General features: G+C 33.7%; 1 protein-coding gene across 3 annotated transcripts in view; it reads left to right on the plus strand.

Annotated features, from left to right (window-relative positions):
- The window catches only part of Xpo4 (exportin 4), a 114880-nt gene that overhangs the window by 67666 nt on the left and 28635 nt on the right, over window positions 1–18579 (plus strand). For all 3 annotated transcript variants that reach the window (XM_005338615.5, XM_021735479.3, XM_040281333.2), the window contains exons 8-9: window positions 3389–3546; window positions 3803–3977. In XM_005338615.5, coding sequence (XP_005338672.1) covers window positions 3389–3546; window positions 3803–3977 — 333 coding nt within the window. The remainder of the gene's footprint in view (window positions 1–3388; window positions 3547–3802; window positions 3978–18579) is intronic.

Below are 18579 nucleotides of genomic sequence, written 5' to 3' on the forward strand. Positions count from 1 at the left end.
TTTGCTGAATTCCAACCGTTATATTATAGTTTCTTACCTTCTTTTGTATTTTGAAAATATTATGCACAAGCATAATATTGTAGTTCTGCGGTATGTATTTTAAAATACATGGAACAAGGTTATCCACCCTGAGCATTAATCGCCTAATATTTTTTTTTTGTTTTAAATCAGAGAAATGATGACTAAAACACTATCAAGATCAAAGAGATTATTGTAACTAAAATCTAAAACTATTGCCTGCCTCATCTGACAGGAATTGTTTTGATAGGGATCCAAGTTCACTTCTTTGTATTATTCACTGGACTGAAAGTAGATCCCACTCCAGCAGTTTTTGAAAAGGTGAAAAACTTGTCGGCAGTACTGGAAACAACTCCACCAAATCTGAACAGCTGTCTAGACAAACGAGACAGCTGCTCCTGTCAGCTGTGAACTACCACATGCAAATAACTTTTGAATTTGAAAATTAACCCTTTTTCACTTTGTTATTTTAGCAGTTTTATTTGTGCCTTTTCATTTAAAAGTTTATAAACAATTTAATTTTGTAATAATTTTGTCACAAAAATCATAATGGCTTACTTTTCTATTTAATTCGATTTTTGTTAAATTCAGTTTCACTTATGTGAATTCATTGCCTAATTTAAAGCACTTTTCCAGTGTACATCACTATTATGGTAGATTTGAATAGATATACATAAATATACTCTCACATGAGGTCAAGACTAATTTGTTGATTACATCTGAAATTTGGAGTATTTTTGGTTGCGTTGTGCCCCTCAGAAATTTATAAATGTCTTGACTTTTCTTTCTCCATAAGGTCTTAGGGAAAAATCCCAGTCTTACTAGGTTTTCCTCCTGCTTTTTTTTTTTTTTTTTTTTTTTGACAGATTCTACCTGATCTTGCTTATAGTCTTTTCTTTCTTTGCTCATTGCATAAATATTGGTGTTCATATCTTAGTTTCCAACTTTGCTGACTTTATACACTTTCTTGGGGCTATTGCTTCCACGCGTAGGACTTTAGGCACCATTTCACTGATGACTCCTAAATCTATATTCAGCACAGGCTGCTTCAGATTCCCAGAGCTTTGTAATCCCGAGTGCTTACTGGATATTTCAATTTGGATAGACCACAGACTTCTCACATTTAACATGTTCCAGTAGAATTTGTCATCTTACTAACTTGCTTTCTTGTCTTGATGAATAGCCTCACTCTTAACTGCTCTGGAAGTCCTGCTAGACATGCTCTCTCTTATCCCTCACTTCTTTCCCTTATTCAGGTGATGAATTCAGTTTTTAATTGAAATACAAGTTTGTGTGTAAGGAAACTTTTTTTGTAGTGTGGACATTGAAAGAAGGGCAAGAATATATAAGAATTGTTTATCATGAATTTTATGATATTTTGGGGAAAATAAATTAAGCTTGCGCAATATAGGCAGATAGTAAAAGATAGTAAACTTTACATTGTCAAGGACAGTTAATTTTACATTATCAACATTAGCTAGTTCATTGAAGATATTTTTTCAGTTCCTTACTAATAGACCAGCAGTGATCAACCATCTGTCTCAGTGGGTAGAGGAGCTTGTAAGCAGGGTTTCTCTTGCTCCAGACTACATTGTAGCTGTTGGTAGAATGTATCCTTGCACATCACACTTGAATTTATAGTTTATTGATAAAGAGCATATCAAAATGTTGTATTCAAGTTCATAAACTAGATAGTGTATATTTGAATTTATATATTTTGTCTTGAATTTACTATATAAAACATAATACAATGGACTATAGCTTGAAGAATATTATTTTAGACCTAGGATTGGTGAACTTTTTCTATTATTGGGCCAAATAATAAATATTTTAGGCTTTTGCACATCATATGGTCACACTCCACTCTTCATTATAGCACAGAAGTGGCCCAAGGTAATAAATAAACAAACGTGGCCAAGTGTTCCATTTAAACTTTATTGATAGTCATTAAAATATGAATTTTGTATAATTTTCACAGGTTATGAAATATATTATTTTGATTTTTTTCTTTATTACATATATATGAAAAAACTAGTTGCAACCTCGTGATCATACAAAAACCATGGGTGGTGGTTTTCCAAGTCCCATTCTAGACCAAAGAGTATAACACATTTTAAGTATGTCAATAGATTAACCTTGTAATCTTTAGAGTTGTCATGGTGTTTTAAATTTCTTGACTAGAACAGTAGGAAGTTCAGTGATTAAGTATTTCTGGAATCAATCAGTGAATAATGAGTTATTATGTTCACTGTAGCCAGCATTCTACCAGTGAATATTTAAAAGAAATATTCTGACATCAAGTAATTTATAAATTGTTTTTAGAGCCAAAGTGAATATAACCTGAAATAATAAATGTTCAGCTCTGAGTATTTACAAAGTTGAGAGTTTGTGTAGGAAAGAGAAGAGTTACACTAGTTGTGGACATTGGAAGAAGGGCAATGGTTATAGAAAATGGTCATAGTAAATATCAGGTGGGCTTAGATGAATAGTTGCCATATAATTCTTCAGTGAATATTTTTTGTTTATTTATTTTTCATATCATAGAATGAAACCTTTAATATCTGAGAATATTAATAATACCATAAAATTAGGATGCAATATTTGGGGAGCATTTCCTTTCATATGGAACATTGTATAAGCGTTTCACATTAGTATTGCACAATAGAAATCAAATCAAGATGCCCTTTTAAATGGATTTTTAAATACATTCTGCTGTCATGTATGACTAAAAAAAATAAAAATAAAAAATAAATGGATTAATGTATAATTTAAATGAAATTTTTATTTAAAAAAATTTAGTATTATATAAAGCAGTGATGTAGGATAAAATGAGATTCAAACAAATTGTAAGCAGTTTCAGAATTAATGAAAGCATAGACTCAAGTTGTTTGAATGAATGAATGAATGTAAGGGATTGAATGTTATATTGATTTTCTAAATTTTCGACTGTTTACTTCCACTACAGCAGCATCTATATACTCTTGATTGAACTTGTCGCTAACTTTAGCAAGAAGCTGTAGTGAGACATAGTTAGCATAATACAGATGACTGTCGTTGTTGCTGTTTTTAGAATAAGCAGTATGTCTGACTGGCTGGCATCTGTTTCTCTCTTTGTCATAACATGCTGGAGATGATTCAATTTTCAAAATGTAGGTAGCCCTCAGTTAAAAATTAATTGATAGGTTTAAAATCATGGGCTATAATGTCAGGTGGACTGAGGGGCAATTTTCAAATTAGTTTAATTCAGGAGTTAATTTTCTGGAAATAATCAGCTACAGTGAATTTTTCTCTTACCTCATTCGGCATGGTAGACACGTGACCCTTACAAAAGAAGAATTTATTTTTATGGATTAGTAATTCTTTCTAACAGGTACATCGAAAAATCAGAGAAGATTCAGATATGGCACAAGATTCTTTACAGTGCCTTGCCCAGTTAGCTTCTCTTCATGGACCCATCTTCCCAGATGAAGGATCACAAGTTGATTATCTAGCACACTTCATTGAGGGATTGCTGAATACTATCAATGGGTAGGTATATTTACCCTTTATAACTGAAAAGGGAACTTTCCGAGTTTTCCTTGTGTTTAACAGTGAAGGAAAAAAGAAAGTAGTGGTTTTTTCCTCCGTTTTGTATTTTGAAGTGAAACCATGTGGCTAATTTGGAATTAATACACAGAGATATACTTTTAAAAATGAGTAAGTGATAATACTTGCATGTTTGGAAATGAGTTGTAACTTTTCTTCTGCTACCACTTAATAATAATCCTCATTACTTGGTTTATAGAATTGAAATAGAAGATTCTGAAGCTGTAGGAATCTCCAGCATTATCAGCAACCTGATAACTGTGTTCCCTCGAAATGTTTTAACTGCCATTCCCAATGAACTTTTCTCCTCCTTTGTTAACTGCCTCACACACCTCACTTGTTCTTTTGGGCGAAGTGCTGCATTGGAAGAAGTGGTGAGTGACTATTGTAAAATAAATTGTGTCCTTTTTTCATGAGGAAATTTATGCTGTCTTTGTAACGTTTTCTTATGACATGTAATTATTTTAAGTGAGTGGTAGTAGCTGTTGTTAAGTTACGAATTTGTTCATATATGTAAGTTGGCAATATGTGTTTGGAAACGTGACATTTAAAATTTGGGGGTTCAAAACAGGTGAAAGTTATTGGTCTTAAGATTTTAATTTTGAGAGAATTGGAATTCATTACTTCTATTAAAAGTTTTGTGAAAACCCCATTTCACAATTTAGCAGGGTACTGCTTTGTTGTATATGGTGTGATTATGTGTAATTTTATATGTATATGTATTTATTTTGATAATTTTTATTTTGGACTTTTGGGAAATTATGTAAACATGATGCAGTTCAAATTGTAGCCATGCTTATTTTGATTAGATGCTTCTCATTATTTTTTGGTAGAAAGGTTTAATAGTATAATTTGGTAGGATCTAATTTACATTAAAATTAAGACTAATAATACTAATGATAATTTTTAGCACAGATTTTTAGATGTACATTTTCAAGTTTATATTTAAATTTAGAACACATGTACTAAAACCCTTGAAAACACAGCTGCTTTTATAAGTTACTGTGAATAGCTACATTAATCATGGAAAATAATAGATTTTTTTCCCTACAAAAGTTATTGTTGAGATTCTCTTTCATGAATCAAAATGTGAGTCTTTTAAAAGATTATAAAATTAAAAACAGTATTTGTAGATATCTGTTAGGATTTTATGTTAAATCCCAAGTAGTTTTGGTGGAACTCTGGCACTGTGTCGGCTTTTTGAATCCCTTCAGAGGTCTTCAGAAAATGAAGAACTTGGAAATGATTGTGTTTATGTAATTGGGCACTTTAGTGATTTGATGAGAGGAAAGTAGCTGGGTCAGAAAAGGATTTATCTGAGGAAAACATTTAAGTACTAGAGGAATAGAAGGTTAAAGCCATCATATGTGGGGTTTAAATTTCCTAGGGAAGTAATTTTATGTTCTAAACGTGAAAGTCCATAGAAAATTTAAGTATCCAAGTGTTACTCAAACTCTTCTCAAATGATCCCAGATTATGAACTGGTTAGGTCTCATTTAACATGGCTTTTGTACTTTTCCCTCTTGGTTTATTTTCTTCCCTAAACCAGGTAGATTAAAGATTTAGCATGTTGATCAGATATTTAGAAACATAGCTACCTTTTAGTTTCTGTTTGTTTAAGAGCAGTCCTAACATTTCAAAGAATTGCTAAAGATATATGACATTAGTGGTTTGCAGATTTTACATTGAGAATTTATTTATTTTAAGCAGGAGGCCCTCAACTTGACAATTTTTCTGTCAAGTTTTAACATAGAAGTATTGGGGTATAGAAAGCCTATATAAACTTTCAGAGAAGCAGGTACATCTTCTGCTTGTTTCACAAGAGGGCATGCTCTGATGTGCCTCATAGGTTTCATTTAAGTAAAGTGTTGTATTTTTAAATGTTTTAATTATTTTAATTGATGTATTTATATTTAATGGTTATTTTTAAAAGTAATTGGTCACCCATTATAAAGAACAGAGGGTAACAGTTTGTTTAAAGCTTTTTAATTGTGGAAGCCACATTGGGAGGTTTGGTGAAGCTGACGTCTGAGGGGGTAGTAGCCCTTGCACAGTGACTTGAATGAAGACTAAACAAATCCTCATAAATGTCATTTCAGCTTCAGTGTTTTATTGTCTGGGGAATATATAGCTAATACTAAAAGTTCATGAACAAATCCAGTCAAATCAGATTGAACTTTCTGGACAGACTGTATTATCTTTCGTTTTCTTGGTCACCCCCTGGTTGCATTATTAGTTCATAACACGTAGTAGTTGTCCTGAGCTGGAAAGGTGTATGAGGGAATGATTGTTTAAGGAAATTTTGGGACATTAATTCATTTAAAAAAAAAAAAAAGGATCCAATGTGGTATTGAAAGATCGTGAAATTTGGTGGGAGAGACAATACAGCTGAGTAGTTGTAAAATGCAGGATTTTGGGCAAGCTGCTTCCCCTTTTCTGAATTTGTTCTCATTGTTAAAGTCAGAATGATAATCCCTTCTGATATTTTATGGCATGGATTAACTTTATGAAAGTTCCTGTGTAGTATGCACACTGAAATGTAGAATAATAATTTTTTAAAAATGAACCTTTAAGATGGTTGATGCTCTGTATTTTATGTACTGTTACTATGTAAGACTAATACTAATTAAGTTTTTTTTTTTTTAAAGAGAGTGAGAGAGGAGAGAGAGAGAGAGAATTTTTAATATTTATTTTTTAGTTCTCAACGGACACAACATCTTTGTTGGTATGTGGTGCTGAGGATCGAACCCGGGCCGCACACATGCCAGGCGAGCGCGATACCGCTGGAGCCACATCCCCAGCCCCCTAATTAAGTTTTATTTTGTACAAACCAATAATTTTTTGTAATTTCAATTTTAAAAGACTTTTTTGTTTGTCTTTAATATTGAAAGAGCTTCTTTTCTGTAAGAAAACATGTTTTGCAGATAGACTTGTTTTATTATAATACTTTTTTTCAGAACTGCTATTTCTTTAGGAATAATGCTAGATTCTGTTTTTCTAAGCAAATCTTATCTTTGATAGTAACTATATTGCTATACCAAAAGGGGAAAAAAGAACATTTTCATAGGAAGAAAAATTTTGATACTGGTGTGTTTTTGAAATATGTCCTTGCTTAGTGACTTTTGCCTTTGCACGAACATTATATTTATGACTGTCATTTGACCTGCAGTAAACTGAGAATCAAAAAAAGTTCCCGTCTTTAGCCAAGTTGTTCTGTTAAAGTTTCTTGGTATTTCCTGAGATTTCATGATGCCTCATAAAAATGTTTTTTATTACATCCCCAAGTCTAATTATTATCTGTTTCTGGACTGAGGAAGTGAGAATGATTGTAGAGATGAAACAGTGTTGTCTTGAAGATTAGAATTCTAATAATTGTTCATTTTAATATACCAACTATATCAAAATATTTATTATATTAGTACATGCATTTGTATTAGTTTAGTGAAATTTGAGGAAGATATGACCTGAACGCTATATCAGTTGCTTTCTTGATTTATTTTATCTGTAGAGTATTTTTAGTTCATTTCACAAGTAGGATTATCAGAGAGGCCATGCAACAGATTGAATAAAATGTCATGACAGCAATGTGTTCTGTGTATGTATTTTGATGTGTGTGTAAAGGGAGGTGTGATGGTAGATATTACTTTATGAAGGAAGAACTTTACATTTGGTTTTAGTACATTTATAACCTAATCTCAGGACCAACAAGATAAGGTAGAAAAGAAAAAGGATTTAATAAACTTGTTAGGAAGTTCCTTAAAGAGTGCAATGCAGTAGAATAATTTAGCGAGTGAGGGCATTTAAAGGTCAGCATTCTTGATTCAAAATCTACTCTTGTCTTGTTCATTGGGTGATCACTTTGTGGAGACAAGATATGATGAAAATGAATATAGTAAAGCTAAATTACAGATTGAGAAGATTAAGAGAAATCTTGGCATTTTCCATGATAAGAAAAAAATATTTAATTAATCAATTTATTTATTTGTCTGTTTTTGTGGTGCTGGTGATTGAACTCAGGGCCTCACATATGGTAGGCATACCTCTACCATTGAACTGCATGCCCAGCCCTTATTTTCTAGAATGGTGATGTCAGTGCAGTGTAACTGTTAAATAACTTGCATCTTCTCTCATGAAAGAAAAGCTTTTTTGAGAATCCCTACCAACATCCCTTGCTCAGTGGTTCTGATAGCTACTATTTGATGATACTAGAGAGAGCAAGGTGACTGTCCAGATTCTGTTCACCTGCATGCATTTCTCTAGCATAAAAGATCATAGGAAAAATGGAAATGAGATGCATGAGTATTTTTTAAATCTTATACATTGAAAGTACATTTCTTTATAATATAACAACCATAGTTTTAGCTCTATGATGATATTTGGAAAAAACTGGTTACCATTATACCTTAGTATAAAATACACTTACTATAAGGAGTGTTAATAAGAATTCTGTTAATGTTTTATTTTATTGTGGTTGGATTATAATTTTACTATTCAATGTTTTGTGATTTGGTTATAACTCAGTTCTGATTGTTTAAATCCTAATATATAACCAGTGTTTAAATTTTACAGAATTCTTGTACTTGAGATAGTGTATGATAGATTTAGAATAAAGCTTATTTACTGTGATAATATTGTTCCATGCAACATCCCTGTTATTGTTTATAATGCTAGCATTAGAAACATAAATACAAACATGAAACCTGTGGATCCAGTTCAAAAATGAATGCTAGAGTGCAGTGAAAAAGATTGCCCTTCAATCCATTGTAAGTCAAAGGAGTTCCCCAGATGTCAACCCATTAGGAATACTTAGGTTAATTTGATTTCAGAAATATGTGTTAACAGCTACTATGTGCCAGGTGTGATGTATAATATGTATGCATTACTTTGCATTAAGAATTTGGAAATTCAGGGGTGGGATGTAGCTCAATTATGGAATACTTGCCTAGCATGTGCAAGCCTTGGATTCTACCAAGCATTGCAAAATCAAAAAACAAAAAATGCAAAGAGCAAGAAAGTATGTTAACCAGAGTAAAACATTTAAAAACTTGTTCTGTAAATTAAAACTTGTTCATGTTTTTGTAGAGGTAAGTTTTTTTTTTTTTAATTAAGTGATCTATCTATAGGATTCTACTGACAGCTGCAATACTTGTCTATTAAATCAATTTCTCTTGGGGGATTTCAGAAGCCAAGAATACTGTCAGCTACATAGGTACTCTGAAGTTATGTTAATTTTGTTAAGGACTAGCTAGAAAAACCAATATAATTAGATAATGGATTGATTTCAAAGGTTTCTAGATTCTTACTTTCTTAAATAGAAGGATCCATTTATCACTCTTCTGTCACTTTTGTCTATTAACATATTTATCTAAAATGACACTATATTAGGCAAGAATCTAAAATACTTACAGCAAAGGAGTAACAGTATAAACAAGCATGGCTCTTTCATTTGATTGTTCATAAGTCCTTGTTAATGTTTTATACTATGCAGTGCAAATATTTTTTTGTGTGATTTATTATTGAGTTTGGTGATTGTGCTATAACCTGTAAATTTTCACCTTTTTGAAATATTTCATCATACAAAGTGTAAATTTTATATATTATGCTGTTATGAAGAGTAATAGAATAAACAATTCTGTATCAGTCACCCAGATTTTTAAAATGATATATTGATAGAGCCTGAATTTTTATCCCCATCCTGTTTATTGTAAGCAAGTTTTATTGCATAACTTGTTTCTGCCAGATGATTTTTCTGTTAGTGAACTTCGCAGCCTGTGTTCTTTTAACATTATCCCAGTTTCTTCCATCTGTGGTAGTTGAATTTGATTTTCATGCTCAAATTCTTAAAAACTGTAACACAGCAGTAGCCTCAGGTTGGAAATATGGAACCCAGAGTTCCACAAGGCTAAGGAGCTTCTTAAGTTTTTTTTCCTTTAATAAAATTTCTCATCCATCTCATTGCTTTTTTTCTGTCTGTCTCTGTCTCTGTCTCTGTCTCTGTCTCTCTCTCTCTCTCTCTCTCTCTCTCTCTCTACTGGAGTTTGGAACCCAAGGCCTCACATATGCTACCTAAGCACTCTACTTCTAAACTACATCACTGTCCTTTTTTATTTTGAGACTGGATTTCACTAAGTTGCTCAGGTGTGTCTCAAATTTGTGATCTTCCTGCTTCAGCCTCCTGAGTAGCTGGGATTATAGGCTTGTACAATCATATAGGCAAATCATACTTTTCTTGCATAACCCTTGTTATGTAAATGTGAAAATAATTTGGGGTTGAGGAATATAGCCCAATGGTAGAGCTTGCCTAGCATATATGAGACCCTGGGTTCAATCCTCAGCACCAGAGAGAGAGGAAGGCGATAGGAAAGTAAGATTTAATGATTGAGAGAAAGAGATTTTCAAATTCATGGAGAAGATTTGGTTATTTGCTGTTTGTGGGAAAAAATGTGGTGGGAAGAATTATAGCAGATATCTACTGGGAACCATAGTTCCATCATTGCTAGGAATAGATTTGGAGTTGTTTTCAATATAAGAACCAAACTTTTAACTCCTTTGGTATAATATTTATCTTGTATGCTTTTACAGTGCCTAATATTAGATTTATGTAGATGGATAAAAATATAAAGACATATCGTAGTGCAATTCTAGGTTCATAGCACAATCTGAGTGAAAATACAGAGTTCCATATTCCCCCAGTAGCAATGTGCACAGCCTCCTCCCCATCAACCTCCCTCCATCACTATCCCTCCTCAGAGTGTGGTACATTTATTAGAGTTAATGAACCTATACTGACACATCATTATCGTCCAGAGTCCATTGTATATCCATGAGAGTTTATTCTTGGTGTTGTAAATTCTATGGGTTTGGATAAATAATATATTGTGTCCACCAGTGTAGTATCATACAAAATAGTTTCATTGCCTTAAAAATCAAATCCTCAGGCCTGTAATCCCAGTGGCTTGGGAGGCTGAGGCAGGAGAATCATGAGTTCAAAGCCAGCTTCAGCAAAAGTGAGGCACTAAGCAAATCAGTGAGACGCTGTCTCTAAATAAATACAAAGTAGGGTTGGGGATGTGGCTCAGTGGTCAGGTGCCCCTGAGTTCAATCTCCAGTACCAAAAAAAAAATCAGATCCTCAGTGTTTCACTTATACATCCCACCCTACCACCTTAGCCCCTGACAACCACTAATCTTTTCACTGTTTCTAAAATGTCTAGAGTGTTATATAATTAGAATCATACAACAACGTTAATTTTAATCTCTGAAATTCAGTATGTCAAGGGTGGGGGACAGATTGACATACTGAAAATTTTCTTTCAAAAGCTTTGTTTGGCAACATTTTCACAAAAATATTAACCACTGCTTTTGAATTATATATTCAACATAATTACCAAAGCATAAAAACGGGATTTTTCCCCCCCTGTGTCTGAAGGGCTGCATATAACTTCTTATGCACTTGCAAGTTAATTATGGGCATTGAAAGAGAAGTGCTGATATCATATTTTGATTACCTTCTCTACCCTCCATTTCCAAATGGAGTAAAGTGGGGTCAAGTAGTCTCATAAACTCTAAGCCCCTCTCCAAAGCCTTTCTGGCAGCAGGCCTGACAATACCGGGTGCATGAGCACATAGTGTCTAGCTTGGTCTCCTTAGTCATCTCTGTGCACGTGCTGCTGGCTTCGCTGCTGGGTTTTGGCCAGAGTGGCTATGGAGCACGGCCAAAGGATTATGAAAAAGAGCTAGGTTAGGTTTCAGTTCTCTGTGATTACACTGGAAGATCTAGTAGCCAATTGTCATCAACCACATTTCTCACACTTTGCCTGATGAGTTACTTGTACTGGTATTCACAGGTTACCAGAATTTTTTTTTAGGGGTCCATAGTTTTTATTTTAAATTGCCATCCAATGAGTAGGAACTTTTAGAGTCTACCTGTGATTTTCTCTTTTGCTTGTATCAGGGCTTTATAGAAGGAATTGTTGAAAACTCTTTCACTGATAGAAACCTGTATAAGACTTTTATGTTTTTATTTAAAATTTTCAATGTATCAACTATGATAACATGTATTTGATACATACTAAAAAACAACAAAAAGTTCTTAGAAAGTGGTCAGTTTCTTTTCCTTTTGAAATGTAGGTCAGAGGATGCTGTTCCGAAGTTCCCGTTAAGATATGTTATCAGTCTGTTTATTTTGGCAAGATAAACTGTTAAGACCTAACAAATGATGTCTGTGAAGCACATGCTTTGTTAAGTATATAAACAGGCCACAGATGTTTCTATGGGAAGAAAGTATTTTATTCATCTGTGTTCCAGTATTCAGCTCTTAGCATTTCATACATTTTTGTTGAAGGATAAAACCACCTTCTCCCACTACTAACAACAAATCAAGTACTGTGCTTAGGTGTTTTAGTATTCTTTTTGTTTATTTTATATGTATTCTGTCATTCATCCTCAATCATATGTGACTTTATGATGACATATACAACATATATGTAGTTCTGAAATGTAGTAAAATAGCTATGCGTGAACCCACAACTCAACTCGAGTATTTGGAGTACCTGATGCTTGATACTATTAGCATGTTATATTCAAGGTTCATCTCCCTCAGTGTTCCCCTACTCTACTCCCAACAGCAGAGATGACTGACTACTTGTCTGAAGTCTTATCATTTCTTTCCTTTAAAGTTTTTAATCATATATATGTATTCCTATAACTATATCATTGAATATTATACTACAGTTTATCCATTCTCCTATAAATGAATTTTTGAGTTCCCCTCCTTTGTTATTATAGTGTTGCTATAAATATTCTTTTATATTTTTGAAAGTTTTTCTTTTTCCTTTTTTTTTATATGTGTGTGTGTGCGTGCGTGTCTGCGCGAGTGTTTTGGGAACTGAACCCAGAGGCTCACACATTCTAGTCAAGTGTAGGTTACATCCCCAGCCCTTTTGAGAATTTTCAGTTTTCAATCGGGGATTGAACTCGGGGACACTTGACATTTGAGCCACATCCCCAGCCCCATTTTGTATTTTATTTAGAGACAGGGTCTCACTGAGTTGCTTAATGCCTCACTTTTGCTGCGGCTGGCTTTGAACTCATGATCCTCCTAACTCAGCTTCCTGAGCCCCTGGGATTACAGGTGTGCACCAGTGTGCCTGGTCCTTTTGAGAATTTTTCTAAGGTTTAAATTTAGGAGTGAAATTTTGGGATTTTAGGGTATGTAAATGTTCACTTTTATAAGGTAGTGTCAAAGTATTTACTGAAGTAATTGGGTCTATATATACATGTTCATGAGTGGTGTGTATGAGTTTTCTTTGATTCATTTCCTCTCCAGCATTAAACACTAAACAAGTTAAAATAGAGTCTTTGCTTTCTCAAAGACTAATAACATTAAGTTTTGTAGATGCAATTCTTGTGATTCCTCTTTCAAAATGCTTGTTCCTGTCCACTGCTGTTTTTGATTTGTTGTTTCTAATGCTGTTGTTTATGTAGTACCAGGGTTTTAAAACTGAGGCTTTGTGCGTTTTAGGCAAGTGCTCTATGATTAAGTATATCCCCAGCCCTCCAATTGACCATATTCCTGTTGAGTTGTTGATCTTAATGATTTGTACAGTTGTTTTTTTTTTTAATGTTCTGTGTACTAATTTTTTGTTGGTTTTGTGTTGCAGATCTGTTCCCCTGTTTTGTTTCCCCCTTTCATTTTATGGTCTTTTCTCTTAATTTGGAATGTTTAGATTTATAGCAGAGTTGCAAAGATACAGAACAGAGAGTTTCCACGTATCTTGTACCTAGTTTTCCCCTAATATTACTCTTACATAACCATAGTATTTTTGCACTATAAATTAACATTGATATATTTTTGCTATTAAACTACAGACTTATTTGGATTTCACCAATATCCTCTTTTTGTTCCAGGATACCATGTTGCTTTGTGGTATTTTGTGATGAACACATTCTCATCTTACAATAGTTGAGATGATGATGATGATTTCCTTTGTGATTTTAGTTCTTTTGTTAGACCTTACCTCTTGTGTTTTCTTCTAAATATTTCATATTTTGACTTTCATTATATTAGCATCTTAGAACTGAAGTAGAAATCCAGTTTAATTTTTTTACATGGATAACAGGATTTTCCAGCACATTTATTGAATAGTACTTTATTTCTTTTTCTTTCTTTTCTTTTTTTTTTTTAATTTTTGGGAGGGGGGTGGGTACCAGGTATTGAACTCAGGGGCACTTGACCACTGAGCCACATCCCCAGGCCTATTTTCTATTTTATTCAAAGACAGGGTTTCATTGAGTTGCTTAGTGACTTGGTAAGCTGCTTTGAACTCATGATCCTCCTGCCTCTGCCTCCTGAGCCACTAGGATTATAGATATGCTCCACCACCCATGGCAGTACTTTATTTCTTGATGATCTACAGGGCCATAGCTATAACATACCTAGTTTTCATGTATAAGTGGGTATTTCTGTTTATTTCTGTACTTTTGTATAACAGTCCTAACAGGAAGTCTGGCTAGGTGGTAGACATGTTATATCACCTCATTTTTTTTCCATCAGAAGAGTCTTGAATATATTTGGTCCTCTGTTCTTCCATGTAAATATTCAGTTCAGCAAGTTGAATTGTGGTTACTATTGTAATGAATTTTTACAAAGAGTGAGCATCTTTACAGTATTAACTTTCTCTGTTCATGATTGTGGCATTTCTTTATATTATTTTTGGTCTTATTTATTCCACAAAGGAACAAATATTTTTTAAGAACTCATTTTTGTTGGTATCATGTCATATCTTTTGTAAGCTTTATTTTCCAGATTACTTCTGGCATAAGACATGCAGTTAGCATTTGTATATTGAGATGTTTAGTAACATTTCAGAATTTTTATTGATTCTAATAACCGTCCCCCCACCCCACAAACACACACTGGGAATTGAATCCAGAGGTACTTTACCACAGAACTATATTCCTAAAAAATTCGGGTACCAGAAATTGAAATCAGGGGCACTCGACAACTGAGCCACATACCCAGCCTTATTTTGTATTTTATTTAGAGACAGGGTCTCACTGAGTTGCTTAGCATCTCGCTATTGCTGAAACTGGCTTTGAATTCTTTCTTTCTTTTTTGTTCTTGGCTTTGAATTCTTGATTCTGGGATTCTTCTGCATCAGCCTCCTAAGCTGCTGGGATTGCAGACACATGCCACTGCCTGGCTCCTACCCCATTTTTATTTATTATTTTGAGACAAGTTCTTGCTTAGTGGCTGAGGTCTCATTAAGTTCCTGAAGCTGACCTCAAACTAATGATCCTCCTACATCAGCCTCTTGAGTTGTTGGGATTATAGGCACACCACTACTGTGCCCAGCTGATAGTTTGTCTTCAGAGTATTTGATTTTCTATGGATGGTGATATCTGCTCTGAATAATGAGAATTTGCTTTTTTCTTTTCAATCTTTATAACTTGTATTTCTGTTATTGTTTATTTTTCCTCTTTGTATACTGATGAAAACAAGTGGTAATAGAAGATACCTTTTCTGTTTCATCATTAAGAACAATGTTTGCTGTAGGATGTTGAGCTGTCTTTTGTGGGTATTGATATTAATTAAAAGCTTATCTGCATAATCTATTAATGTGGTAAATTACATATCTAGATTTTTCTTTTCTTTTTTTAAATTTTTAACTAATTATTTTTAGTTATAGATGGACACAGTATCTTCATTTTGCTTATTTATTTTTAAATATTTATTTTTTACTTGTAGTTGGACACAATACCTTTATTTTTATTTATTTATTTTCATGTGGTGCTGAGGATTGAACCCAGGGCCTCGCACATGCTAGGCAAGTGCTCTGCCACTGAGCCACAACCTCAGCCCTTTTTTTTTTTTAAAGATTTATTTTGTAGTTGTAGTTGGACACAATATCTTTTTTTTTTTCATTTTGACAATATTAATTCTGCTTATCTGAGAACAAGGGAAATCTTTCCATCTTTTTCTTTTTTTTATATATATAATAGCAGAATGCATTACAACTCTTATTACGTATATAGAGCTCAATTTTTCATATCTCTGGTTGTATACATAGTATACTCACACCAATTTGTGTCCTCATACATGTACTTTGGATAATAATGATCATTACATTCAACCATCATTAATTACCCCATACCCCCTCCCTTCCCCTCCCACTCCTCTGCCCTATCTAGAGTTCATCTATTCCTCCCATGCTCCCCCTCCTTATCCGACTATGAATCAGCTTCCTGATATCAAAGAAAACATTTGACATTTGGGTTTTTGGGAATGGCTAACTTCACTTAGCATTATCTTCTCTAACTCCATCCATTTACCTGCAAATGCCATGATTTTATTCTCTTGTATTGCTGAGTAATATTCCATTGTGTATATATGCCTCATTTTTTTATCCATTCATTTACAGTATCTTTATTTTATTTATTTATTTTCATATGGTGCTGAGGCTCGAACCCAAGGCCCCGCACGCTCTAGGCAAGCGCTCTATCGCTGAGCCACAACCCCAGCCCATATGTCTAGATTTTTCTAATGTCAAAAATTACCTTGCCTTTTTGATCTGCGTCCAACTTGATCACGATATGTCATTTTTTTTTTAATGCACTGTTGGGTTTGCTTAGTATCAGAGCAAAACCAGCTTCTCATGTTACTCTCAGACTCATCTCTTTCTATCAGTTTGTATAAAATTGGTTGTTTTGTTTTTGTTTGGTTCTGAGTAGTTCAGTAGGTCTCACCCATAAATCCACTGAAACTGATGTTTTCTTTTTGGGAAAAGTTAAAAAAAATGTAGATGCACACAATACCTTTATTTTATTTATTTTTATGTGGCGCTGAGAATCAAACCCAGTGCTTCACACATGCTAGGCAAACACTCTACCACTTTTCTTCTTTGGGGGAAAAATTTAACTAAGTTTTTCAAGTGGTTAAATATGGGAATATTCATTTTTTTTTCTTTTTATCCCTTGATCCAATTTGCCAAGACAGATTTTTGTAGGAATTTGTCAATTTCTTATAAGTTGTTAGTTTTCACTTTTATTTTGTTCTTCACGTTCATAATTTGAATTTCCTTACTAATGTTATGAAAATGGAAAACGTAATTCAAACAATTATGCAATGTTAAGATTATCCCCAAATTCCATCACATGGAATTGTTTTTTTAAAATTTATTTATTTATTCTAATTTGTTATACATGATAGCAAAATGCATTTCATTTCATAGTACATATATAGAGAACAATTTTTCATGTCTCTGGCTGGAAACAAAGTACAGTCACACCATTCATGTCTTCATACATGTACTTAGGGTAATGATGTCCATCTCATTCCAGCATATTTCTTACCCCTTTGCCCCCACCTTCCCCTCCTTCCCCTTTGCCCTATCTAATGTTCCTTCGTTCCTCCCCTGGTCCCTCACCCCACCCACAATCCTTATTATGTATCAGCATCCACATATCGGAGAAAACATTTGGCATTTGGTTTTTTGGAATTGGTTCACTTAGTATGATATTCTTCAACTCTCCATTTACCTGCAAATGTCATGATTTTATTCTCTTTCAATGCTGAATAATATTCCATTGTGTATATATACCACATTTTCTATATCCATTCACTGAAGGTCATCTAGGTTGGTTCCACAATTTAGCTGTTGTGAATTATGCTGCTATAAACATTGATGTGTTTGTATCACTGTAGTATGCTGTTTTTAAGTCAGATATTTTTAAGTCCTTTGGGTATAAACTGAGGAGTGGGATAGCTGGGTCAAATGGTGGTTCCATTCCAAGTTTTCCAAGGAATCACCATACTTCTTTCCATATTGGTTGCATCAATTTGCAGTCCCACCAGCAATGTGTGAATGTGCCTTTTCTCCTGCATCCTCAACAACACTTATTGTTGTTTGTATTCTTAATAGCTGCCATTCTGACTGGAGTGAGATAAAATCTTTAGGAGTGGTTTTGATTTGCATTTCTCTAATTGCTAGCGATGATGAACAGTTTTTCATATATTTGTTGATTGATTGTGTATCCTCTTCTGAGAACTGTCCAGTTCCTTGGTCCATCTATTGATTGGGTTATTTGGTTTTTTGGTGTTAAGATTTTTGAGTTCTTGATATATCCTAGAGATTAGTGTGTAGTAAAAATTTGCTCCCATTCTCTAGGTTCTCTATTCACCTCACTGATTGTTTCTTTTGCTGAGAAGGAGCTGGAATTGTGTTATCATTTGAGTGACAGTCTTTCTTGGCATCTTTTGATTCACATGTAGGACTTTTAAAAATTCTAATTATGGAATTTTAATACTTGTTGAAAAAGCAAAAAACTAGATGTGAACCAAAATACTTGTAATTTCATCTTCTAACAGTTTTGATATACTTTTTTCTAGGTTTTAAAGCATAAATTAGACTTAAAATAATTGCTTTTCATTAATGTTATGAGCCATTTCTTATGTCCTTAACTGGTACACAGTGGAGAAATGGTTCAGTAAATCAATTTACTATTTATTCTACTATTTTAAGTAATGCTATAGCAAACTTTCTTTTATGTAAATCACCATGTGACTTTTCTGTTCAGTAGACATTCCTAAGGAAGTTAGTTTAATTTTTAGTTAATCCTTCAAGCATTTCCCCCCTCCATTAGGCTTCTTTCACAGCTGCTTTTCCATAAATCAGGCAATTTTTTTTTTTTTTTAGAGAGAGAGAGGGAGAGGGAGAGAGAGAGAGAGAGAGAATTTATTTTTTAAAAAATTTTCGGCGGGCACAGCATCTTTGTATGTGGTGCTGAGGATGGAACCCGGGCTGCACGCATGTCAGGTGGGCATGCTACCGCTTGAGCCACATCCCCAGCCCCTCAGGCAATCTTTTTTGAAAGAGTGGTTAACTCTTAGAGAGAAGGACGGAAAGTAATTCTAGAACAGTTCAAACAATATTAGAAGTCTTTTTTTTATAATTCTCTTTGTACCATATAAGACTTC

This window comes from Ictidomys tridecemlineatus, chromosome 6 (assembly GCF_052094955.1).
Source record: "Ictidomys tridecemlineatus isolate mIctTri1 chromosome 6, mIctTri1.hap1, whole genome shotgun sequence".
Classification (NCBI taxonomy): Eukaryota; Metazoa; Chordata; class Mammalia; order Rodentia; family Sciuridae; genus Ictidomys; species Ictidomys tridecemlineatus.